This window comes from Symphalangus syndactylus, chromosome 9 (genome assembly GCF_028878055.3).
Source record: "Symphalangus syndactylus isolate Jambi chromosome 9, NHGRI_mSymSyn1-v2.1_pri, whole genome shotgun sequence".
In the NCBI taxonomy this organism is placed as follows: Eukaryota; Metazoa; Chordata; class Mammalia; order Primates; family Hylobatidae; genus Symphalangus; species Symphalangus syndactylus.
Window position 1 is genome coordinate 49953612 of NC_072431.2, and position 26282 is coordinate 49979893.

At 40.0% G+C, this 26282-nt stretch overlaps 2 protein-coding genes across 10 annotated transcripts in view; one reads left to right on the top strand and one right to left on the bottom strand.

Moving 5' to 3' along the window:
• NEB (nebulin) overlaps window positions 1-26282 on the top strand; it is a 264687-nt gene that overhangs the window by 204458 nt on the left and 33947 nt on the right. For 5 of the 7 annotated variants that reach the window (XM_063646033.1, XM_063646034.1, XM_055292139.2 and 2 more), the window contains exons 127-145: window positions 4030-4134; window positions 4779-4883; window positions 5128-5232; window positions 7352-7456; window positions 7618-7722; window positions 8356-8460; window positions 9787-9891; window positions 12040-12144; window positions 13655-13759; window positions 14437-14544; window positions 16238-16342; window positions 17958-18062; window positions 18517-18621; window positions 19273-19377; window positions 19467-19577; window positions 20249-20359; window positions 20889-20990; window positions 21090-21194; window positions 25728-25838. In XM_063646033.1, the coding sequence (XP_063502103.1) occupies window positions 4030-4134; window positions 4779-4883; window positions 5128-5232; window positions 7352-7456; window positions 7618-7722; window positions 8356-8460; window positions 9787-9891; window positions 12040-12144; window positions 13655-13759; window positions 14437-14544; window positions 16238-16342; window positions 17958-18062; window positions 18517-18621; window positions 19273-19377; window positions 19467-19577; window positions 20249-20359; window positions 20889-20990; window positions 21090-21194; window positions 25728-25838 (2013 nt within the window). Of the gene's footprint in view, window positions 1-4029; window positions 4135-4778; window positions 4884-5127; window positions 5233-7351; window positions 7457-7617; window positions 7723-8355; window positions 8461-9786; window positions 9892-10019; window positions 10419-11269; window positions 11375-12039; window positions 12145-13654; window positions 13760-14436; window positions 14545-16237; window positions 16343-17957; window positions 18063-18516; window positions 18622-19272; window positions 19378-19466; window positions 19578-20248; window positions 20360-20888; window positions 20991-21089; window positions 21195-25727; window positions 25839-26282 lie in introns of those variants that run through there. The other 2 variants (XM_055292138.2, XM_055292141.2) reach the window with 2 other exon arrangements.
• RIF1 (replication timing regulatory factor 1) overlaps window positions 1-26282 on the bottom strand; it is a 162079-nt gene that overhangs the window by 25274 nt on the left and 110523 nt on the right. The window contains exons 38-39 of one of the 3 annotated variants that reach the window (XR_010122482.1): window positions 1821-1913; window positions 530-834 (exon numbers count right to left, since the gene is read on the bottom strand). The exons of the other annotated variants lie outside the window; for them this stretch is intronic. The gene's annotated coding sequence lies outside the window, so the exon portion shown is untranslated. The remainder of the gene's footprint in view (window positions 1-529; window positions 835-1820; window positions 1914-26282) is intronic. 3 annotated transcript variants of the gene reach the window in all.

Below are 26282 nucleotides of genomic sequence, written 5' to 3' on the forward strand. Positions count from 1 at the left end.
TAGAAAGACCTTTTTTTTTCTTTTTTTTTGGGATGGAGTTTCGCTCCTGTTGCCCAGGCTGAAGTGCAATGGCGCAATCTCGGCTCACTGCAACCTGTCTCCTGGGTTCATGCAATTCTTCTGCCTCAGCCTCCAGAGTAGCTAGGATTACAGGCAAGCGCCACCACACCTGGCTAATTTTGTATTTTTGGTAGAGACGGGGTTTCTCCATGTTGGCCAGGCTGGTCTCTAACTCCCAACCTCAGGTGATCTGCCCACCTCGGCCTTCAAAAGTGCTGGAATTACAGGCGTGAGCCGCCGCACCTGGCCTAGAAAGACCTTCTTACTTATTATTTTTGTTGTCTCTAAACTTATTTCAAAATTTTCTTTATCAGGAGCGCTGAGCGTGGCAGTGCCATTGGAGAAGGCTTCAGTGGCTCCCTGCTCTGCTGCCCATTCAGTAAAATTCAGACTACTCAGTTTCATTTTCATCTGGCATTGAGGCTCCTGATATATTGCAGTTATTTGTGAATAGATCTGATTTTCTCACCTAGTGTTGGTTCCTTGATGATTGGGCCCCATGTTATTTACATGTGTCCCATAGTGCCTTCGCCATAATAGATGTGCATGTTTGCCAATGGGCATTTCACAAGTGTAAATGGTTGCTCTTCTTATAGGTCAGTTGGCCATTCTCATTCTACTGTCACTCTGGTATTGTAGCTCCATTCATCAGTTTGTGCATTCACCATTCTGTATTGTGGCTTCACCCAGCTGAGCATTGGCTTCCAGGCCATTTCATCCTTCTCGGTAGCTCTGATGGCTGCTGATTAGGAATCTTAGGCTCTTAGTGATGCCCTGAAATACCAAATGTCACCCTCAGTGGAGGGATATGCAGCTTCCTATACTCAGTGAGCCAGAGACAGAGGATGACTAACTCTTCAGCTTTTGCAAATGCAACATTGAGCCAATTTGCTTTCCTAAAAGCTTCACTGTGTTATTTCAGCCAGTGCTCACACTCAGACTGGAATGCTCACATTATTTTTATCCTGGTAAAGTTGTGCTTTTCCACTCTGGCTCAGTATGAGAATCACCTGTGGAATATTTAAAACCCACCCAGAGAGGGCCCTGACTCCTAGTTCCACACCAGACTCTGATTCTCTGTGTCTGGGCATCTATATACTTTTAGATGCTCCATAGAGATTCAGTTTAATAATATGCAGCCTGTGTTGAAAACCACTGCACCACATCTCTCCTCCAGCTACCAAATAATAATAAAAAAAAATTGGTAACTTATAGTGCTTCAGAGTAAAGAAAACTCTGAAATACCTTTACTCTTTTTGGCTTTCTGGGTTCAGAATTATCTAAAACTTTAGTTTCTCCTCTTCCCAATTCCCAGGGGGATTTTGTGCAAATTGCGCATCAGCACTGAGGAAGAAGAATGGATATTTTTCAGTGGAGCAGTTTGCACCACATTTGCCTCTCCATAAGAATGACCCAGGCTTGATAAAATGCTGATCCAAGCCACTGTCCTGAATTTAGAAGGGTTGGGAGACAGCCTACAAATCTGTTTTTAATAAGAACCGTGGGGGTCAGGAGGGGTTAATATCAGGAAAGTTTGGAAAACATTGAGTTAGTAAAAAGTGTGATGGCCAAAAGAAGTTACTGACTTTTGAGTTTTCAATTGTATAGATTCTTGACATATACACATTTGTAGTACTAGGAAGCAGGGACATTGTCGCAAGAAGCATAAGCAATGCATACCCAAGTAGAGGGGAAATATAATACACAGAGAAATGTATAATTCTAGAAATGGCATAGAGGCCAAGCACAGTGGTACATACCTATTGTCCTAGATACTTGGGAGGCTGAGACCAGAGGATCACTGGAGTGCAGGAGTTTGAGGCCAGCCTGGGCAATATAGTGAGACCCTGTCTCTAAAAATAAATATATAAGTACAATTTAAAAATAAGAAAAAAATTGCTTGGGAGAATTGGGTTTTAGTCCCAGATTTACTTCCAATTAGCTATATGACCTTATGTAATTCACAACTTTAGCACCCTAATTTCCTAAACTGAAGAATTGGACTAAATGATGACTTGAGCTCCTTTTAACCATAAAATTCTAAGAGTTGTTGATTTACTTTACTCAAAATTTAGCTTGGAAGAAACATTAAGTTTTCATTTAGTTTATCTCTTTCAATAGTAACACGAAAAAAAACAGTCCCAAACACACGAGCTACATTTTAACTTGCAGTCATATATAATTCAGATTTAAAGAAATTGACGTCTGTGTGTTTCTTACATTTTGTCTGTTCAACTGGTATTTATATCCATGATTAGAATTTATCTGGTATCCATTTGTTCTTTCTCATTTGCTTCATTATATTAAATTCCTTCAACATTTATTAGGCAACTATTATTTTTTAGGCCCTTTGTCTGAGCTCTAGTTGATGAAAGGATCATACCACTGAACTGCCATGCCCTAGTCTTGGAGAAGAAACAGGCATTGGTGTGATAAATGGCCTTATATAGGAAGAGTCAAGACAGCATGGACTCTTGGAGTTTTCCAGGCAAATAAGAGGGAGAAGAACATTTAAGGCAGGAAAGACAGTCTGTGAAAGCAGCCATAATGAGTTCTAGTAACTGGGACTAGTTTACATAGCACATGGAGGGTGTGGAAGGATGCTGGGAAATGAAGCTATTATAAAAACATGGGTTGGAGCCAGGTTATAAAAACTTGTAGGTGTTATATAAATGACCTTGGACTTTTGGAAAAAATCACTGAAGAATTATTTCTATGAAGAATAGATTTGAGCATTAAGAAAATACGTACCTCAGACTTTTGAAAGATGGGTGACTCATGTGGGGTGATCCAATAAAGGAGTTGAGCAGGTGGTTTTGAATGTAGGAAATAAGATGGAAGGCGACCTAGGGCAGTGGTGTTGGCAAAGAATCAGATTTCAGGAATATCACAAAGTGAGGAGCCCAGGATTCACGACCATTTTGATGTAGGAATAAGGGAGGAGCCTAGGATGACTCCCCCAAGTTTCTGGCCTGAGTAACTGGGATATCAACGAGTCATTTAGCAAAATAGAGAAAATAGGAGAAGAAGCAATTTGAGATAGAGATAGAGGCAATATAAAGAATTATACATTGAACATGGTAAATCACCCAAATTCAGAAAGTTGTAGAAAACTTGGGTCTGGAGCTCAGGAAAGACGCTGGATATGTAGATTTGGAAGTCATCAATCTCAAAGTGATGCTTGAGATCACGGGTACAGATGAGATCACCCCAGGAGAATGTACTGGGTGAAAGGGACCAATCCTTTACCCCAGCTAACAGCAGCCTTTGCATGAGGGCAGAACCAGAGGGAGGCAGATGAGGAGGCCTAAAAGACAGGAGGCCACCTAGGGAAGAATGGTGGAATGGAAGCCAGAGAAGAGAGTTTTCAGGAATGAAACACTGAGCAGCTTCAGTTGCTACAGAGAAGTGTTCATGGCAATCGTGAGGTTCTTGGTAGTCTCAATGAATGTGACTTCATTGACGTGGGTAGGTGGGAGCCAAACTATGGTCTTGAGAAATTAATCAAAGAGAGGCAAAGAAGAAACACAGGCAACTTGGCTGAGAAAAGAAGAATGAAGGCCACTAGCTAGAGACTGGAAAAGGCTTAATTAATGACCGGAGGTCTTGAGTCTGTTTGCAGGTGAAGAGAGAGGGTTGGGAAAACAGGAAGAGTGGAAGATACAGAGGAGATGGAGACAATTGCTGGAATAGGGTACTAGAAGGGACAACTGCGAATGGGACCAACAACACAGCAGGAGGCTTGAATTTTGGACAGGCTAGAGAATGTCTCTTGTTTTGACACAGGGGAAAAAAGAAAGAAAAGGAGGGTGTAGGAGGTAAATAAAAGGTTGGTTTATTGGGAAGAAACTGCAGTCACTGCAGTGGGAGGGCTCCTGCCTTTTCTATGTAAAAGCAGTGAAGGCATCTGCAGAGAACATAACATGCCCATGAAACAGAAGTGATGGTGATGACTTGGTTTATGTCTAGCTGGTCTACAGAGCTGCAGGCAAGAAGCAGAAGTCAATCTTTACTTCAGTTCCTGATACTCCTGATCTTTTAAGAGCCAAGCGAGGGCAGAAGCTTCAGAGTCAGGTAAGCTCAGAGGTTCATAAACCTGCCACTTGGGCATCACAGGGGGTGATTATGTGTGCCTGGCCTCACCTGGCCAGTGGCAGACTCACACACTTGGTTGTCCTGGGGGCAACCTCATGCCCATTAACACTGCACTTGAAGAAGCAGTTCTCTTTGGGGCCATGATAATTATGGTTGTGTTTTACTCAGGCAAGGGATGCCACATCTTCTTTCCTAAGTGTTATAAAACTTGTGTTTTGGAGTAATGAAAATAATTGCTTGATCATTCTATAGGATCTTCCTGTTATCTGCAGACAAACAAAGCTGTTATTTCATGCAGTCAAGCAAAAATGAGGGGAAAATATGTTGAGGGATCTATCAATCAGAATCCTCTCACTCTTCTGTTAGCATTCTTTATCACATGGCTTTGCTTGGATCATACTCAGCGGTAGGCATATTACATAACTGGAGTATGTATATGTGTTTTCAAATATGAGACACAGAGAGAACTGAACAGAAATGCATATAACAAAAAAACAAGCAAACGTCAGGACAGTAAGCAGATGCCACCTTCCCACTGAATGGTTAGAAATGAATGAAGTGGACTGAATGCTAAATACTAAATGCTTTATCTCTATGACACCTCACTTTCTTCTATTATTCAGTATCTGTATGTTGAACTTGCCACCAAAGAGAGACCCCATCATCACGCTGGAAACCAGACCACAGCCTTGAAGCACGCTAAAGACGTGAAGGACATGGTCAGCGAGGTAAGATGGGAATTCAGCACTGAGGCACTGGGTAAAAGGAAAAATACTTTGTTAAAACCTTCACCTGCTACCTCTGATCAGAGAGCTCATTACTATAAATGGTGCTCAGCATCATCAAAACACAAAAGGCAGAGCTATTCTCTTAAAGTGTGTAACACATTGTGCCCCTCCACAAGACCTGTGGCTTGGTTGGAAATTGGGAAGACACTTAAACTTGTCTCTCTCTTCTGTACTTATTTCTCAGAAAAAGTACAAGATTCAATATGAAAAGATGAAGGACAAGTACACTCCGGTTCCAGATACGCCAATCCTCATCAGAGCCAAGAGGGCTTACTGGAATGCCAGTGATGTATGCATCCCTTCCTTTTTTCTTCTGTTGTGATAGGGAGAGCTGAGGTTGAAGTACCTAAGAAACATAACATATTTCAGCCATATCCATAGTTCTAAATCATGGCCCAGGAAAAAAACACATATTTTTTTTTAAGGAGAAAAAAAAAAAAAAAAACGCCCAAACAATACTAGTCAGGCAAAGTAGCTGAGAGATACCAGAAGCCTATTCTTCTCAATTCTCTCCTGAGTAAAAATATGACCCTTTCTTGTAATTCTTCAGTAGCATTTTCTGGGGATACTTGACAGTTAATTTACTTATCCATAAAATTATGGTCTTGCAGTCAGCCAGACATGGATTCAAATCCTGATGCTGTTACTTGTCTGCTGTATGACTCTATATCATCTGTCTAATTTTTCCGAGTCTCTTTTCATATATGTGGAATGACAATGAGAATTGTGATAATTAAATAAAACCAAACAAGATAATGTGTATGTGTCTAGCATGCTGCTGGGCTCCTAGTTGACACTCAGAAAATGTTTGTTCCCTTTCTTCTCTTAATTGCATATAGATCATGTGAATGATGCATGACACAGTGGTTAAAATTGGGGGGACAGACGTTCATTTTCCATATCACACAATCGAGGGCAAGGCTGCCTTTTAATGGTAATAATCTGTTAATAATCTGTTAATGAAGATGTGAAGTAGTGAATCCAAGGTAAATAGCCAGTCCTTACGGGTTTTGTGTCTCAGGGTCCAACCAGGAATTCACTGTACCCATTACCAGAGCCACATCCCTAGACGAATAGACATGTTGGGACTTAAACTGAGCCAAAAATCAAGCCAACTTCATGACCCCCTCAACTGAGCAACATAGCTCTAGGATTTCAAGGCATCTTAAGGTGATTGCAGTAAGCCCTAAGCAGAAAAGAGAAGGTACAGCAAATGTGAACAATATCTCAGTTCCATAATTTTGTTAGGAATTTTTATTTGGAGCAGAGAAGAGCCTACTAGTTAGGAAAAGGCAATGCCAGTTAGTGCTTAAAATATAAGCTGGGAAAAAAATCATATATTCTCCTCAAAATCTACCTTATAGGATATTTTTCGTCTTCTTGTGACATCCTTTATCATTATCACTTCAAAGTTACTGTTGAATATTTATCTGAACCAAGCTGAATTAATATCTTACAGTGGTGTCCACACATTGAAATTGGCCCTGGGATTCATCATGCCCCACTGGACAGTGCCATCCCTAGGGCTTTATCAGTAGCAATTCTGATAACTCTAATCTTTACAATAGTCTAATGTAACAAGGGTAGTATCTGGCATTTAATATTCAGTATTAACCGTGGCTAGCCCCACAAGTAGATCTAAGCAATCTTATGATCCATCTAAAAAACAAAATTACAAAGTCAAAGAAAAGACATCTTTCATTGTGTTTGCTCAGTTATCACAAAAGAACTGTTTGACGTTGAAAATAGGTTGTGCAGAGAAGCACCCACCTTGTGTAGATTAGATGAATCTTCTATGATATTCTCAGGTTATAATCAGAGCTGTTTTCTCTTGAAATATCACAAAGATAAAGATTATAATGAAACAAAGTTTTAAGACTGCTTAGTGGAGAAGGCACTTTAATACCAGGAGTTAGAAGCTAAACCTTTTTCCCTTTTCCATGTACATTAGCATATCTTGGGCTCAACAATGTTGTTTGTTTGGGTTTTTTTTTTCCTCTCAAATAAGCTTTTGGTTTATGTTTTACATTTAAATAAACTTTTTATTTTAAGTAGTCTTAGATTTACCAAAAAGTGGCAAAGATAGTACAGAGTTCTCACATGCGCCACACCCAGGGGAACACCCACATCCTCCTGTTACTAACACCTATATCACCATCGTAGATTTGCCATGACCAGTGAACCAAGATTGATACATTATGATCAGTTAAACTCCATAGTTGCTTTGGATTTCATTAGTTTTCCCTAATGTTCTTTTTCTCTTCTAGGGTCTGAAATAAGCTTTTAAATTTTTCCTAAATGTATTCATGGGAAAACCGAAGAGAGAAGTCAAGAGAGTTCAAGCTTAAAAGAGCTCAATTATGTAACTTGGTAGTTTTTTGTAATTCATGTGCTTTTTCTCTTTATAGCTACGCTACAAAGAAACATTTCAAAAGACCAAAGGGAAATACCACACGGTGAAAGATGCCCTAGACATTGTCTATCATCGCAAAGTCACAGATGACATCAGTAAAGTATGTCCCTAAATATTTCTACTTGTGTTGGGCTCTACAATTCACCATATACATACATAAATTTTTTAGCAACGTCCCTCTTCTAAAATTCTCCAGAAAGAAGCCATATTTACATTAACTTTGGGTAAGACTTACAGCTGTCTTTGTGTTTTTTATAACAGATAAAATACAAGGAGAACTACATGAGCCAGTTGGGTATCTGGAGGTCCATTCCTGATCGTCCAGAGCATTTCCACCACCGAGCAGTCACTGACGCAGTCAGTGATGTGAGTGTTGACATCTTCTATTTTCACATATAAATTCATATTCCCATATAAGCTCTGAAATCATACACTGCATAAAAACTGAAGAAACACTTGGCTACATTTTAGATTTTGTGTGTGGATGTTTAAATCATAAAACTCAATTGCTAAGTAAGTGAGTTTCAACTTGGGAGAAGGAAATATGTATTCAAATTTATAAACCTCATTTTTCTCCTAAATGTATGATATCATATTACAGGACTGGAAGTGATATATATCATCTAGGAAATAGCCTATTTTTGATCCAATGAAGTGACAACTTCATGAAGCAATTAAGACACATAACAATGCTCACTTAGAAAGTTCAGCTCTGTGTATGAAAATATAGCTGCCAAGCTAATGATATACTCTCTAGGAAAGTATGCCTGTTAAATTTGAATTGCTTTAATTAGCATTAAAAATGGAAAACTTCCATATGTTAGAAAACAATATACTAGAGGTCAGTATTACTGGAAACGTCTTTTAAATAGTTGTTTTAATACTGTATTATTTCATATACCTCAAGGGGTAGGGCTTCTGTTTGTTCCACTTGTATAGATACTAACTTACTGCTGTTTGGAGATGGCTTCTTACAACTCTTTGATGTTCTTCTCCCAGGTAAAATATAAAGAAGACTTGACTTGGCTTAAAGGCATTGGTTGCTATGCCTATGATACCCCTGATTTCACTCTGGCTGAAAAGAACAAGACTCTCTACAGCAAGGTATATATATTCAAGCAGAAATGGCCACATCCATTCGACATATACCGTACCCACAGAGAGAATTAGCACTGAAGAAATAGTCTTTCATGTTTCCATCCCTATCATGGCTTCTAGACCTTATAGTTTGAGTACATACTTAATTTTTCACTCCTAGGAAACTCTTGGGTTTTAATCTCATTGACTGAAGGCATTTATTTGAATCTGATGAAAAATTAACTCTGTTCAACCCCTCATGATTCTTCTAGAACACTCTCCTTATTAATATGTCTCTGGGTGGTTTCTCCTATTAAAACTGATATGACAGCAAACATAAGGTGGGGTTATTTTAATCCACAAATAATGTATGACGTGGGGCAAACCACCTAGTTTTTATAGCCTTATTTTCCTATTTACAAAATAAAGCAATTTAATCCACTTGCATTTGAGCTATACAATAGGATCCAGCAAACTTTTTCCTGAAAAATGCCAGATAGTAAATAAAACGTCTAAGAAGATGTTGTGGGCCAAATTCATTATAGGGCATATTCTTCTTTGTTTGTTACAACACTGTGGAATGGTGAAACCCATTCTAACTCACGAAGCTGTTTAAAAACAGGTGGCATGCTAGATGGGTCATACCCCACACCTGCTCTTAGAAGATTATGATTATCTGATTAATTACTGGAAAACTCTTCAAATTAATGTACTAAAAACCTTCAAGTTCACATGAAAATACTTTCAAAGTTTAATAATAATTATAATATATAGAAATAAACTAGACATTGATTTAGATTTTTGCCCAATATGGAAAATAAATCTATTTGGCATCCATTCAATGGAAGTGTTTTCGTAGTGTCCACTTTTGGGCTAGTTTTCAAGACATCTAGGCAGTTCTACCCTTCATTGCCTTGGAGGCAGAATAAACAATCAGTAAATATGTGTTAGCTTGGTTGGGTTCTGTGGCTTACAAATGTAATCCCAGCACTTGGGGAGGCCAAGGCAGGTGGATAGCCTGAGCCCAGGAGTTCGAGACCAGCCTGGGCAACATGACAAAACCCCATCTCTACAAAATATACATAAATTAGCTAGGCATAGTGGTGTACCACCTGTAGTCCCACCTACTTGGGAGGCTGAGGTGGGAAGATCGATTGAGCCTGGGAGGTGGAGGTTGCAATGAGCTATGACTGTGCCTTGCACTCCAGCCTGGGCAACAGAGCGAAACCCTGTCTCCAAACAAACAAATATGTGGTAGCTCTATGAATTATCACAATTATATGATAAACAGCATGTCTCATTCTTAAGATAATCATAGCCTGCTGTCAAGTAACCATGTTCTGTTTTTTCTAGTATAAGTATAAAGAAGTATTTGAAAGGACAAAGTCAGATTTCAAGTATGTTGCCGACTCTCCGATCAATAGGCATTTCAAGTATGCAACTCAATTGATGAATGAGGTATGTATGAATAAACTGCTCCAATTAAGCCTATTCAATTCCCTAAAGAAGTCTCAGAGTTTTTTCAAATTAAATCCCAATACACAGAATGACAGGAAAGCCATCCTAAGTTTTCATTTTAACTAAAGACTTGGAAAAGACTCTATAATGTCACCATCCAACAAGCTCTGCCAAACTACAAATAAGAACAAGTGAAGGGACTGTTCAGTGGTGGGAGAGCCCCGCAAACATCAGCACCACTGCACAAACACAGGGCAGCACAGCCCTGCAGGGGACAATACCAGGCAGGTAAAGGATTTTCTTGACTGTCAGCGGAACTCCCTTATATAGAATATTGTGTAGATTTGGAAGACACAGAAGTTCAAGGTTAATTTAGTATCCTCAACTAAGGCACCAAAATGTCAGTTGTTAGAAGAGCTACGCTAAAGAAATAGTTGTGATTCATGCTTCAAAGATATTGCCATTGTTACTCCCAAATATATTGGTGCACAGAAGTATCCATTTGCACCCAAATTTTTTCTATTTTATCCAGCCTTTCCTGTAACCATCTTTGCAATAATTTAAGTTAAATTTAGCTGAAGATGGCTGAAATAAACAAGCTATGAATTTATTTAGTTTGGATGGTTTTATAACATTGGGATGGTTTTATAGTTAAAGTTGTATTTAATTTCCTATTTTCAGATTTTTCACAGGTTTCTGTAAGTTCAAAAATTACGTGAGAAAATTAGTACAATGTTTCTAAAAATGAAAATGTAGCCAAAGGTATATTTACTTAAATGCATGACTTTTTTGTTTGTTGTCTTTACATTTGATACAGTTCACTTTCAGTAGATTTCCAGACTGGACAACCCTGAAGAATTACTTCCAGTAGCTTCCTATGAATACAGTCTTGATATATTTTGTTTCTATTTTTCTATTTCATGAAGAATTTCCAGGTCTCCTTTATAATCCAATAAATTAATAGCATTTGAAGACTATTACAAATTTCCCATGGATGTTTTAGCATCAGTTATGCTTTGAGATTCTCACAGCCTTAGTTGGTAAAGCTGTAGCTGATTAGTACCCTATTTTAAATATACCTTTAGATGCCATAAAACCTAATGTTGCTAATGGCATCATATGCAAAGATGGAAAATGTTTGGGCACAAGGAACTCTAATTTCGGTGTCATAAATCTGACCTATCCCACACTCCAGCCTTCTTCAGGTAATCTTCCTCCACTTGACTCTCTTTGCTTCCCTGTTTTTATTGTCTTGGGTATGTTGGTAGCCCGCCACTAGAGATGACATGTTCTGGCCCTCTGGAGTGTTTACCTTGAGACATTTTTGTGTAGCCTTGAAGTTGTACTCTTGCTATAATATGCTATGATGTTTGAGCAGAAAAAATACAGAGCTGATTATGAGCAGCGGAAAGATAAATACCACCTGGTAGTCGATGAGCCTAGACATCTGCTGGCTAAGACCGCAGGCGACCAGATCAGTCAGGTACTGTGATGGGGCTGGCCGGTGGCCCAGGCAGGACTGTGCTCCCTGTTTCTCATGAGATGTCGTTCCGTCTGCTGCAAGGATGTCATAGGTTCTGCCTATGATATTGGGTTGTTCTGTTTCAAAGTATCTGTCTAGCCACCCAAAGAGCCTGTCAGCTATTTGAGTGCGCCAGTCCATGCTCTGTGTTCTCACTTATGCTGTGGTGAAGATGAAAGGAAAAGCTGGGTCCTCCCATCCTTTACTCTTCTGGAGAACCTGTTTGAAAACTGCAACTGTAAGCTGCAGATTGAGTTGCAAAAGCAAAAAATAAACAACAACAACAAAAAAAACAAAAATTAATGGAAGGAAAGAAGACATAACTCCTTACTATATATCTTTCTATTCCAAAGATGTCTTCTTTTCTATAAAGCTATTTTGGTGGTAACATAAGTGAAACCAGCTGTATCATTCCCCATTCACAAGGTCTATGAATGGCCAACCGCAAACATTGCAGTCATTCTGCTTCACATTATGACATATTTGATGTCTTCATCCATACATATGTGAGTACATAAAGTGTGTATGCCTACATCTCTTCACTCAGAGGTGACTGGGATATACAGCCGTGTTCTTTTCTGTCTTCATAAGTCTCTTTTGTGCTTCACTGCTCTTTGCATGGACAGAGAAAATATAAATCTAGTGCCAAGATGTTTCTGCAACATGGATGTAATGAAATTCTGCGTCCAGATATGTTGACTGCTCTCTACAATTCGCATATGTGGAGCCAGGTAATGTCTGATGGGATGTGAAGAAGGAGGTTTAGAAGTCTTGGATGCATTCCCTTGTATGCTTTCATTGATTTCCTCTCCCACTCCCTGCCCATGCTGGCTTCATATGGTAAAGCTATGTAAATATTCATTCCTTGTAAATGATCTCTGAATGTGGCCAAAGGTGATGGGACAGCAGTCATCTGTACATCATCTGACACTTTCAGAACTCTTAATAAAATTAACTGATTCTTTCAAGTGTTATTTCCAAAGTGGTATAACATTAATTTATACTTTTCAGTATTTGCCTCAAAGAAATAGATTCCTTAGAGATTGAAGATAGTAAGTAGATTCAACAGCATGTAAAAGGTCTGAATATTTAACGTTTTCATCTAATGTGTCCCTTGTTCAATTATCACTACAACTGTTGCGGGAGATGAGGATTACCGTGCAGCTCTATGAATATTGTATATATTCATGGCGCCTCTTGACTTCGATGCTGAATTGCTAGGTTATTTCTAGCACATCTGATCCCGCACACACTGGTTAACAGTGTCTCTGATAATAATGCCTTTTTAGAAGGCCAACTGAAGCATGCACTTTCCAGTACATGCTGAAAGGTAAATTTGATGCAGCAATAAACAGTGATAATTGGTAGCTACCAGACACAATGTTAGTAATAATACCATTTTTCCCAGACAAAAAAAAGTTAATTGAGCTTTTCTCTTAGCAACTTGTTTTGTCATTTTAGTTTACCATGAAATCAATATGTGAAATGAGGTTAAGCTCTCCCTATAAATATCCTGTTTGCCTGAACTTTGTCCTTTGTCCTTATATGATCCTCAAATAGTTGTGCATGAAATTTTATGGTGCTCTCTGTATCTGTCCTGCTTAAAACAGCTTCTGTGCATGAAAATAATTATGACTTGAAAATTGCAAAAACAAATGAATTTTTTAAAATGATAAATACTTCAAAGCATATATACTTATTCTTTATTTTACATCCTTGTTTCATCTTTGATATGGAAAAATGCCTTTGGAGATTGTACATGTTCAATACAATATGTTATGAGTAAAACAGTATTTGTCAGACTCCAGAGAACAGGTTCTAGTCCTGCTCTGAGATTCGGTCTAAATGTGCCCTTGGGTCAGTCTCGTAACCTCTGGGGGCCTCTGAGTACATGTGTATAAAACATATTGGAACTTGGAAGGCTGAGGCAGGAGAATTGCTTGAACCCAGGAGGTGGAGGTTGCAGTGAGCCGAGATCACACCACTGCACTCCAGCCTGGGTGACAGAGCAAGACTCCGTCTCGGAGGGGAAAAAAAAAAGGAAATTATTAGTAGTAGTATCATCTGCTCACTCCATTTCACTTTTGCTATCAGACACAAATTTATAGTAAACATTTCCAGTTAGGAATTAAAGAGAAAGCTAGATACCATCTCCCACTCTGGTGTTTCAAGGGGACAATCAGATACCTTAAAGCCCACTCTACAACTTCTTAGAGCTCTTTCTTCTCTTCCACAATTTAGATCAAATACAGGAAAAACTATGAAAAATCAAAGGACAAATTTACTTCAATTGTGGATACTCCAGAACACCTGCGTACTACAAAAGTCAACAAACAAATCAGCGATGTAAGTGCAAGAAACACTGAATAGTTCTCAAACTCAGGGGGCATCTGCAAACACGGAGGGGCATTTTAAATTGTCACAAAGTCTGGGAGACTACTGCCATTTAGTGGGAGGGAGGCAGGGGTGCAAGATGTCCTGTTATGCACAAGATTCTCCTCCCAAATAAAGAATTGTCGTGGCCGGGCGTGGTGGCTTATGCCTGTAATCCCAGCACTTTGGGAAGCCAAGGCAGGTGGATCACTTGAGGCCAGGAGTTTGAGACCAGCCTGGCCAATATGGCAAAACCCCATCTCTACCAAAAATACAAAAATTAGCCAGATGCAGTGGTGCATGCCTGTGGTCCCAGCTACTCAGGAGGCTGAGGCGTGAGAATTGCTTGAGCCCAGGAGATGGAGGTTGCAGTGAGCCAAGATCATGCCACTGCACTCCAGCCTTGGCGGCAAAGTGAGACTCTGTCTCAACAAAAAAAAAAAAAAAAAAAAAAAAAAGAGTTGTTGTGACCAAACTGGCAGACAAGCCAGCTGGAAACACTGAGGTCTTAGCAGACAGCATGAAAGCACCTGTCAAATTCGCAGAATTCTCTTTCCTTTATATTCACTCAGGAATAAACTTTGCATTTATATTTTGATATTATACATTGAGAAGCATGACATGATGTCTTTCTGCTTTTGATCTTTCAGATCCTTTATAAATTGGAATACAATAAGGCCAAACCCAGAGGCTACACCACAATCCACGACACGCCCATGTTGCTGCATGTCCGCAAGGTTAAAGATGAAGTCAGTGATGTAAGTACTAGAATGGCTTAGCAGTCCCTCTCATCTTGGCCTCCTTCTAATGTGATGTAACAAACCCTGGTCCAGTTATCTATTCCTGTGTAACAACCACCCTAAAACTTAGTGGCTTAAAATAACAGTCATCTCTTGCTCATGATTCGGTAAGTTGACTGGACACAGCTGAATAGTCCTACTCCCCATGTTGCTGGCAGACACCTGGGGCTCAGTCAAGCCAGGACATCCAGGTGGCTCACTCCTATGGCTGGCCATTGGTGACTGCTGCGGGCTGGGAGCTGGGCTATTGTGTAGACAAGACAGGAACTCCTTCATGTGGCCTCTCCACATGCCTTGGACTTCTCCCCAGATGGCTCTCCATGTGGCTTAAACGTAACCCGAGGTACTGATTTTTTAAAAATGAATTTCCACGACTTTCTCCTAAAGATACTGATAAGTAAATTGGTAAACTAGGTCTATGGTGAAGCCAGGAAAATTGTGATTCCTATGATCAGTTTAGTAAACCCCACTATGGCTCCCTTGGAACAGTTTACTTTGGCCTTAGTCACATTAAAACCTAGGATCCTTCCCCAACGATTAATGAGAAAGCCCAGATTGAGGCCCTCGACTCTGAAATTTAAGAAGAGCAAAAGTGGGTGAAGCTGGAAGTCCCAGGCCCAGGATGGAAAAACTGCCTGTTAGGCCTGCAGAGGCTAAGCCTTCCCTGTGCCTCTCCCTCCTATGCAAACCCACAGATACCAAAACTTGCTAGGTATGTCTCTAGCAATGACGATATACAGTTCCATGTATTTTTAAAAGGTAGAATGATTGCTGTATTTATCAGTTCATTCATTCATCAAATATTTATTGTCTATGTGCCTGACACTAGGAATGAGATGACGGATGATAAACAGTTTTTGCCCTTAAGGGGTTCTTCTTAATGGAAAGAATAGGCAGATTAAAAAAAATTAAAACATGATATGATAATAGCTATAACTGCAGGAGCACAGAAGGAGAGCAAGACTAATTCTGTCTGGGTGAGCTGGTGGGGAAAGGCTTCTCTTCCATCAGCAGTTATCAAGATGTTCTGAACGCAAGATTTGCTGATTTGGGGAAAGGAAAACCTGAATGAATAGGTGTCCAACTGGTCCTTTCAGCACAAGCACAGAAACATAAATTATATGGCAGGCCGGGCACGGAGGCTCACACCTGTAATCCCAGCACTTTGAAAGGCTGAAGTGTGTGGGATCACCTGAGGTCAGGAGTTTGAGACCAGCCTGGCCAACATGGTGAAACCCCATCGCTACTAAAATACAAAATTAGCCAGGTGAGGTGGCGCACGCCTGTAGTCCCAGCTACTCAGGAGACTGAGGCAGAAGAATTGCTTGAACCTGGGAGGCGGAGGGTGCAGTGAGCTGAGATCACACCATTGTACTCCAGCCTGGGCGACAGAGAGAGACTCTGTTAAAAAAAAAAAAAAAAAAAAAAAAATTATACGGCAACACTGATGACCATAGTCAGTGTGCCCTGATCTGAGATAGGAAGGTGCATCTCTGCATGGCTGTATCCTTGCTCCACAGCAGATTTTTAAAATTCCGTCTTAAGAAGCATTGTGTACGACAGTCACGCATGGATTTAATTTCTTGTTTTTTAAGATGCTCAGTATGCTGCTATAAAAAAATTAATCTTGTCACTGTGTTTCCTCCCACAGCTGAAATACAAAGAAGTATACCAAAGAAATAAATCCAACTGCACCATTGAGCCAGATGCTGTTCATATCAAAGCAGCCAAGGACGCCTACAAAGTCAACACCAATGTAAGTTCCAGAAACTTCTCCCAGCATGGTGGGGGATTTACCAGCTTCTGTAGGACACATGGCCTCTTTTTACATCTCTTCAGGCAACTGAGCTCTAGTGATTGATTCCAAAGCAAGAGTCAGGCCCCAGGAGCATGGACAATGATGCTAAAATATAAATGCTGCAATGGTCCTCACAAAGGAGCATAAGGAAGAGCAAAGGAGGCTTCATCCCATGCCATGCATGCTACACCCACTCAGCTCTTGCGGTGGGTGGCTGAGAAATAGGACATTTAATTCTGAAACATAGGTTGCATTTTTGGAAAGTGCCTGAGAATTTTTCATTCTCTTCCCCTGTGCTCTGCTCCTGCCTCAAACTCTACAATCTGCTTCTTCTCATGAAGAAAACATTGAGCCATTTGGTGCCATCAGGCATTGGCCTAGACCTTCTTCCTGCTCAGATATTCCGTGTTGACTCTCTTCTTGGGTGTGGCATCTTAAGGCCTCAACTACAGAAATAATTTTGTGCATTTAGATGAACACTGACTTCTTAAAAATATATTAAATGGTTATACAATGAAACCATTATAACCGAATTCGTACCCACTAGTGCCAGAGGAGACATATATTTATGAGGGCTAGCAAACTGGAATGCCTGTAGGAGCTGGCAAAGAGCTTGTAGGTATCCTGAGGATGGATTGAGGGTAGACGGATAGAAGGACAGATGTGAGATAAAGCAAATGCAGTAAAACGTACCTTGCAAAATCCAGGTTGTATGGGTATTCTCTGTAATATTGTCGCAACATTTTTGTATGTTTGAAATTTTTCGAAATGAAATGAAGGGAAAAAAACCTTATCAAATAGTGTACATAAAAGCATGTGCATTGTATTGTGTATAAATTATACCTCAATTTTAAAAAGAGAGAAAGAATGAGGACAGAAATGTGCCTAATAGTGCAGGCTCCTCCCATGGACACTCAAATTAAATTACATACACTTCTGTGGCTCAGATTTGGCCCAATGCAGCCAGTTCTCCAGCCCTGAAGAGTCTAGGAAGCATGCAAGCACCTCTGAGGCCAGACTGCCTGGGTTTAAATTCCAGCTCCACCAATTGCTAAGTCTCACCTTGGGAAGTTTACTTAACCTTTCTATCCAGTTCTTCAGCTATCTATTTCATGCAGTTGTTATGAAGATTAGGTGAATTAATTTTATAAAATTTTATAATTAATTAGTTTTGTAATTTGTAAAGAACTTAGAAAAGTGCCTGGCAGAAAATAAATACCTAGTGTTTGATCATTTTTGTTAAAAGTTAAACCTGAATTTAGTTAGAAATTAAAAGTACTCGATTCTGAAGATGATTGGGCTGGACTGGCAGAGCTAGAGAGACTGAAGAATCATTTCACCTGGAGGCCTTTAAAAATGTTAGCCTCTATTTCGAGACCACAAGGTCCCAACAGATGACCTCTGAGTGGATGACTAGCTGCATAAACTGTACAGAAATTTTAATTGGGGTTCCCTCTTGCATTAGGAATCATGATTTGAGATGTTTTAAAATGCAACAGCCCCTCTGTGCTGTGTGTGTTTATGAATTTAGCCTACTGAATCAAGTGATTTCTTTCTCTCCTGCTAAAAACAGCTGGACTATAAGAAACAGTACGAAGCCAACAAAGCCCACTGGAAGTGGACCCCTGACCGACCGGACTTCCTCCAGGCTGCCAAGTCATCCCTGCAGCAAAGCGATGTAAGACAGGAGAGACATAGACGATCGTAACTGCATACTGCACCTGAGAAATACAATGAATATTTCTAATAACCACTGTCAGGAGTGTTAACCCTTGCTCGTTTGAGATCCGAGAAGGAGAGGAGGATGGTTGGGAGAGCGATAGGGGAGCTCAGAACCGAAACCTCCCCATGGAGCCTATTCTCCTTTGGCTGGGCCTGGACACAAATGGCTGAGTTCTGACTGAGCCTGGGGAGAGTCTGGAGGAAGACTGGGGATGGAGGGGCTTGGTCCTGGCAGCTGGGCTGAAAAGGAGGAGTCCAAAATGCAGTGAAGGACCAAGAAGCTCTTTCCCGCATTCTGGTAGCAAGTCTTTGTCCTCTCCTTAAGAGGACTCCCTGTGGGTTTAATCAAATGCCCAGCTTCCTCCTGTGCTGTGACCCTTCCCTTTTCTTCTGCCTTTCTTCTGTAACAGTTTGAATATAAGCTGGACCGGGAGTTCCTCAAGGGTTGCAAGCTTTCTGTCACTGATGACAAAAACACGGTGCTCGCCCTCAGGAATACTTTAATAGAAAGTGATGTAAGTATCTAGTTCCTTCCATGATGCCTGATCTCACTCAGGGCCATCTTCCATGGTACAGTCCCCAGGGACACCAGGGAAGGATGGAGAAGAGCTGCTTCCATCAGGGCTCAGGTATGGGTCCTGAATTATGGCCTATCCTGTGATGGACACCAGCAGTCAAGCAGGGCAGCAGCAGTGCAAGGGCCATTAGATCCAGGTGACAGTCCTCAATTTATACTACACCAGCAGAAAGTTCACACAACAGGAATTAGGACCCTGAAGGCCTGGCTAGACTCTTTATGGAAACGCCATGATTTGTTTTCTATGGGATCATACTTTCCCTTCACTACAGTTTCCTCCTCTGTAAAGAAGCAATAATAATGGGCTTATGGAGGGCTTACAGGAGGGACAAATGGCATATCTGAGCATGCCGTGAACATAAGTCTGACTATATAAAGATTCATCATGAGATCTATTTTGATTGTTATTAAAACCACAACTTGCTAGACGTAAGGAAAAAACCCTTTTGAATATTTCCCAAGATTTCCAAGTATCACATCTTTGAGTTTAGTATTGTCAACGATGCTGTTCTAGTGGTTTGGGGGTGTAATAAAAATATGTAGGATATCCAGCAGAGCTAAAGAAATGCCCTTTATCCTGTTCCTGAAGCTGAAATACAAAGAGAAACATGTCAAGGAAAGAGGAACCTGCCATGCCGTACCTGACACGCCTCAGATCCTGCTGGCAAAGACTGTCAGCAACCTGGTGTCTGAGGTAACTCCCAGCTGCCCATGAGTTCTGCTTCCCTCTTGGGAGAATGCCCCAGGCAGATGCGTTAACGAGCTCTCTATGGATTCCCCCAGAACAAGTACAAGGACCATGTCAAGAAGCACTTGGCACAGGGCTCATACACAACACTACCAGAGACCCGGGACACTGTTCACGTCAAGGAAGTGACCAAGCATGTCAGTGATGTAAGTGATCAACCATCGGTCTCTTGGCAGCAACAATGCCACTTGACTGTAGAATCTGGTGAAATACTGTCAGTTGCCTTTTGCTTCCTTTATGTAGCTTCACTCTTACCATCAATATCTACATGTGAATCTTAAACTCTGATTTTTAAAATGACCCAGTATTTATTGGCTTTCCAATTCTGGCAATTATGGCAAATGTGGGTTTTGCTACAGGACATGTAATCTAGCCATATCAGATATTACTAACCTATTAATAACAGGAGACATTGCTGATTAGGAGCGGCCTCTCCTATTATTAAACTGCTACCCAATTTTAGAAAGGTAAAACTACCTCTTTGGGCCTCAGTAATCTCTGCCCTCTCTATCCTTATCAACAATGCTGTAGTAACCTTGGTATTATATGAGTCCCATATGGTCCCATATATTTTTAAAAGGTAGAAATGGTAAATAAGAGCTTAATTTGCCTATACCCAGGTTCTCTAGATTGCCAGGTGGTTCTAGTGTTGGGTTGCCGGACACAAATGACAGAGAAGAACTAGAATATGGGTCTTATCTAAGTCCCAGACTGATGCCAGGAGCATGGATTTTCCTGGAGATTTCACAGTTCTTCAAGTAAACCAACTCTGTTCCCAGCTTCCTCTACTCATAGAAGTAATTTTGGCTCTATTTAGACAAATTACAAAAAGAAGTTTGTCAAGGAGAAAGGAAAATCCAACTACTCCATCATGCTGGAGCCACCAGAGGTGAAACATGCTATGGAAGTGGCCAAGAAGCAAAGTGATGTAAGTTTTCCCTCTCAACATTCTCGGCAGCCCACTTGAAGCAGTGGAACCAGATTGGTGCATTCTCTTGTTCCACTATGTGGTCACTCTAATTCCTCTATGTGGTAGTTTCAAAAAGTTAGTGGTGAGAATTGGTTTGGGTTTAAGGAAAAAAGCTGATTGTGCTTAACGGGGACTTTAGAAAGATAGCGTATCTCGGCTGGGCGTGGTGGCTCACGCCTATAATCCCAGCACTTTGGGAGCCCAAGACAGGCAGATCACGAGGTCAGGAGTTCGAGACCAGCCTTGCCAATATGGTGAAACCCTGTCTCTACCAAAAACACAAAAATCAGCCGGGCATGGTGGTGCACACCTGTAGTCCCTAGCTACTCGGGAGGCTGAGGCAGAAGAATCACTTGAACCCAGGAGACAGAGGTTGCAGTGAGCTGAGATTGTACCACTGCACTCAAGCCTGGGCAACAGAGTGAGATTCCGTCTCAAAAAAAAAAAAAGCATATGTCTTGAGTAAACATTTTCTTCCCCAATAAAGGTCGCTTACAGAAAAGATGCCAAAGAGAACCTGCATTACACCACAGTGGCTGATCGACCAGACATCAAGAAGGCCACACAGGCAGCCAAACAGGCCAGTGAGGTAAGGGTGTCATGAAAATGTCCCCAGTCCCCAACAGCCACTGCCAAGGCATGCCAGGCAACCATCACCTATTGCCCATTTTGGTTTTCTCTGATTCAGGTGGAGTACAGAGCCAAGCACCGCAAGGAAGGCAGCCACGGCTTAAGCATGCTCGGTCGCCCAGACATAGAAATGGCCAAGAAGGCAGCCAAGCTGAGCAGCCAGGTAATGCAGATGGGTGCACTGGTGGCTCTCATGTGAGATTATAAAAGACCTTGCAGGAAAAAGTGATTTCCAGATTGAAAATGCAAAGGGATGCTGGGTCTGTAATAGTACTGCAAAACTTCAAGAGTTATAAAAAGTGCGCCGAGGGCCTTTTCTCATTTCCCTCTAAGCTGTCTAGACCTTTCTTGTTCTCCACTTTACCATTTATGGGCATTTGTCTGGGTGTCTGTGTGCTTAACTATCTTTATGTGACAAAAACATCAGCTCATGAGATCCTACTGGAATCTCTCCCCAGGCCTTAAGAGTTTCATCCTCGGGGTCTGATTCATACTTGAGTCACCTGGGGTAGATTTAACATTAACAGCAATGAAATTCTAACTTCTAGAATCCAACCAGATGAAAATATTCATTTTTTTTTCATTAAACATACATATATTAACTGCCTGGGCTAGGAAGTAGGGATGAGCAGATGTCTTCAGATTACTTGTCCATGGATAAATCATTAAAATTTTGTTTGGCACGTGTTTGATCAGGGTATGCACAGGGTGCTGATGGAGAATGCCACATTCTTGCAGATCTCATATTATTGAGAAGCAAATGGACTCAGAAATGTGTTGCCCAAACCCAGTTACCACATGGCTTATTTTCCCTTGTTAGACCAATTATCTAAAATTCCCCAAGTTATGACAGGTTTCAGACTTTAGCTTAGAGATCCCATCATCTACCACCAGATCTGTCGGAGCACAAGTTTGATCCTACAGGACTTTAGCTTAAGAATATCTTATTTCTCCTCCAATGTACAGATCCTACCTTCTTTTTCCTTGTCCTCTCAGGTATCTGTTTGAAGAAATAGGTTTGGGATATACATTTGGTTGTTGTTGTGAGTGACTGACTTTCAGCAATAGCAAACATGGGATTCCAATCTTTTGGAAGATATAATGCAGTAATGTCAAGTGACAGAACAAGTTAGAATTATGAAAACACAAGAGGGTCAGATGACTGATGAAAAGCAAATATTATTTTTAAAAAGTTTTTAAACTTAAAATTCCTATGTAACATATTTTATTGTAAATTAATGGAATTGTATAAGTATTTGAAACTAAGATATGGGATCACCAACAACAACAAAAAAAACAGCGGAATCTCTAAGAGTAATGAGATGTAACAAGAACTTACTTATTAATGCAAAAAGTTAATGTTTTTAAATGTACAAGGTCATATCATTATAATTTAAAAACAAACGACTATTGATGTTGAAATTTTGAAAACTTTATTGTTTTTGAAAATCAAGAGGCTCCTATTTCTAGTACTAAGTGAATTCTATGGTATGAAGAATGGGACCCCTCGGGTCCCATTTACTTCCTGTGAAAGGCTGGTCTCCGGATTGACAGCTTCATGGTGTGGCCCTGGGCCCAAGGGAGCTTCAGCTGTGTGTGGGATCTCCCTGTTCTGACTTTGCTGTCTTGCTGCGTACTCTAGGCAGAATACCTCAAAGGCCAAAGGAGAGGGCACGGCGCTGTATCTTATGACACCCCTATGATGAGGCATCTTAAGAAAATTAATGCACTCATCAGTGATGTAAGAAAGACTGAGACCAGCAAGCCATTATTTCTGTCTTCCTCTGATTCTCGTCTACTTTCTTGGCATTGGTCAGGGGACTGACCAGGTTGCACTCTTTTCTGTTGATTTTTGTGTTGGAACGTGTAGATTGCTGTGGAAATTTGTTGAAGGATATAGTTTTGCACACACCCTTCTTTTCCTGCATGAAACTTTCCATCTGGAACATACCACTTGGAATAGGAAGGTAGACTAGACTCAGAGATGGCCTCCTAATGTATGTGTATGTTAGGTTGCTGACACTGATCAAATTAAATGATGAAATGAAAACAAACTGAGAATCTCATCTTCAACCAAAGAAACCTCTGCTTAAGTTATTTGCCATTTTTGATTTTTAATATACTGAAGATTGGTATTTAATATAGTTTCTCAGTTCAGGCCTACTATGAATCAACAGTATAAACTTTTAATAGCTTTTCTAATTCTCGGGACTGTTCTTCAGTCTTTAGAAGCACCAGTATACATCTCAATTCACTAAAAAGGAGCTAAAAAATTAGATCTTAAACTTTAAATACAATTAAACTCCTAAAAATATAATTAATTCAAAATCACTTTCCTATACTACATCCATAATAGGCCCAATTTCTGAGCCTGATGGGATTATAAATCCCGGGGACTGCCACTTGCCAATACACAGCATTGCAGAGTTGCCTCTTAGCTTCCATGGTTAATGGGAAAAAGCTTCACCATTCCCTAATGCCAAGTGTATATAGTTTTACTACATTACTCCCTAGTCAAACACCATTCCAAGAATTCCTAGAGTCCTAAACCTGGTGCATGTCCTTACCTTTCAAACTATACTAGTTTTAAGAAGATCCAGTCAAAAAGGAATGCCAAAAGTGCTGAACTCAGATTCATATTAGTAGTTGTACTAAGCTGCATTTGTTTAGAGGACTTCCTATGGAGAAGGGAGCCATAACTTTTTTTCAGTTAAAAAGGTTGAAGTTAACTTGAAATTAACAGAATAAAAAAAAAAACTGAAGTGGAACCAATGGGATTGCTGCTTGAAAAATACCTCTTCAGAAACAAGTATTTTCTAAAAGATAGAAGGAGGACTTTTAGTTTGCTTCTAAAAGAAGCAGATTTTATTCTCATTTGAGATGGGCTTTTGCTTCTTTTCTTCCCTGCTATGACTGCATATCTGGTTTGCTTTTCTGTGTTTCACAACTCTTGGGAACATCTCCTAGTTTTATGGACTTCTATATCTCTTAGGAAAAGTTGCCTTTGGTCCAGACACCAGCTCACACCTCAGACTTTCCTTAGCAGGCCTTCCACTTCTTTATGTTGAGAGTGAAACTTTTTCAGGGAAGAGCCATTGTAGCATTTGTTTACATTTCTTTTTCCTTTACTTTGTGTGTCTGTCTCAGTGTGCCTGCATCATGCTGAACTGTTCTGCATGCTTATTTTTTCTCTGCATTTCCACTGAGGATTTATTAAAAGAAAAGCAGTCTCAGCATTGTGAATGCATTTTCTCTGATGTGGCAGATTTCATTGTTATTTTGTGTCTGTTGTGCTGGATGTGTCAAGTTGGGGGAGGTGAAGAGCAGTGATGAAGCATGAAGGGTACTGCTGTTAGTGTCTTTCATCTTAACAATAACAGAAACTCTAGGATTCCCTGAGGGTTAAATATTACCCTTTTGGTTGGCTAACATCTAGAAACAGCTCAGTTTTCATTCCTCCTAGAGTGAGTAACTTGTAGAATTCTACTTCTGGCCTTAATTCTACAATACTGTTGACAAAAGCATCAGTTTGTTTTTCAATTAATTAGGAGATGTTTCTGTCACTTTCCATTCTGTTGAATTCTCCTATAAATCTCTTATTTTGTGAGACAGGGTCTTGCTCTGTTGCCCAGGCTGGAGTGCAGTGGTGCGATCCTGACTCACTGCAGCCTCCACCTCCCAAGCTCAAGTGATCCTCCCACTTCAGCCTCCTGAGTAGCTGGGACTACAGGTGTGCACCACAATGCCCAGCTAATTTTTGTATTTTTAGTGGAGATGGGGTTTCAGCATGTTGCCCAAGCTGGTCTCAAACTCCTGGGCTCAAGTAATTTGCCTGCCTTGGCCTCCTAAAGTGTTGAGATTACAGGCATGAGCCACCACACCCAGCTACCATCCTCTTTAGATATTTTACCTAGACATAATGACTGTCTCTTCCTTTCAACCAAATCACATTTATTGAGCAACTATTGGTGCAAGGCATTGTGCTTATTTTTTAAATTGCAGTTACTTAGCCCTCTGCCTACCTAAACTTATTTTTATGTATACTAAAAGTATATTTAATCTTATTTTTTCTCATTATTCTAAAGTATCTCACTTTTTTCCTACTTCTAGTCTGAAATCACACTTGAAGCCATTAACTCCCAAACTCATATTTGTTTACTCAGGAGTTATACCATTTTTGGCCAAGTTTAATAATTTTTAAATGATATAGCCAAAGTACTATTTTAAAATAACAATAAATTCTCCTAATTTAATAGATTTCTTATTTTTCAACCTTCTTGATCATTTGCAGCCCTTCTTTGGATTTCATACAGACTTAAATTGCTGTTGGTTTTGCTAGTTAGGAGTGCTAAAATGCTCCAAATCAAGTATGTTAAATCACATCTCTCTCTGAATTTAGCCTGAAGCCTTTTCCATTTTTTTTTTGTTTTGCATTAGAAAGAGGTGATTACTTTTTATACCTTGGAATAATATAAAAATGAACAAGGCCAGTGATCATATATTTGAATGCCTGTTGTCTTGTCATTCTTAATTATTAATAGTGTCTTCTTTACTCTAAATGTCCCAGTTTGGATAATAGATTATATGATCACTCTATGTACAACGCATATTCTTTGGCATTTGTGTCTCTACTATTCCCCAATTCCCAAATTGATTGATGTCCAGGAATAATTTGGATGTTTGCATTTGCTGTTAGGTTAAATACCGAGAAAATTTCGATAAAGAAAAGGGCAAGACACCAAAATACAATCCAAAAGACAGCCAGCTCTACAAAGTCATGAAAGATGCTAATAATCTTGCAAGTGAGGTATGTTTCTAAAATTGTGGTAAAATATATAACACGGTATTTGCCATTTTAACTGTTTTTAAGTGTGCAATTCAGTAGCATTTATAACACTCACAATATTATCCAACTACTGTCACTATTTCCAAAATGTTTTCATACCGACAGAAACTATAACTATTAAGCAAAAACTCTCCATTCCCTCCTCCCGTCAGCTCCTGGGAACCTCTTATCTACTTTTTGTCTCTATGCATTTGCCTATTTTAGAGAGCGCCTATAAATGGAATCAAACAGTATTTGTCCTTTGGTGTCTGGCTTATTTTACTTAGCATAATATGTTCAAGGTCCATCCATGTTGTAGGATATATCAGAACTTCATTCCTTTTTATGGCTAAATAATATTCCATTGTATGTATATGCCACATTTTGTTTATCCATTCATCTGCTGACAGACACTTGGGTTGTTTC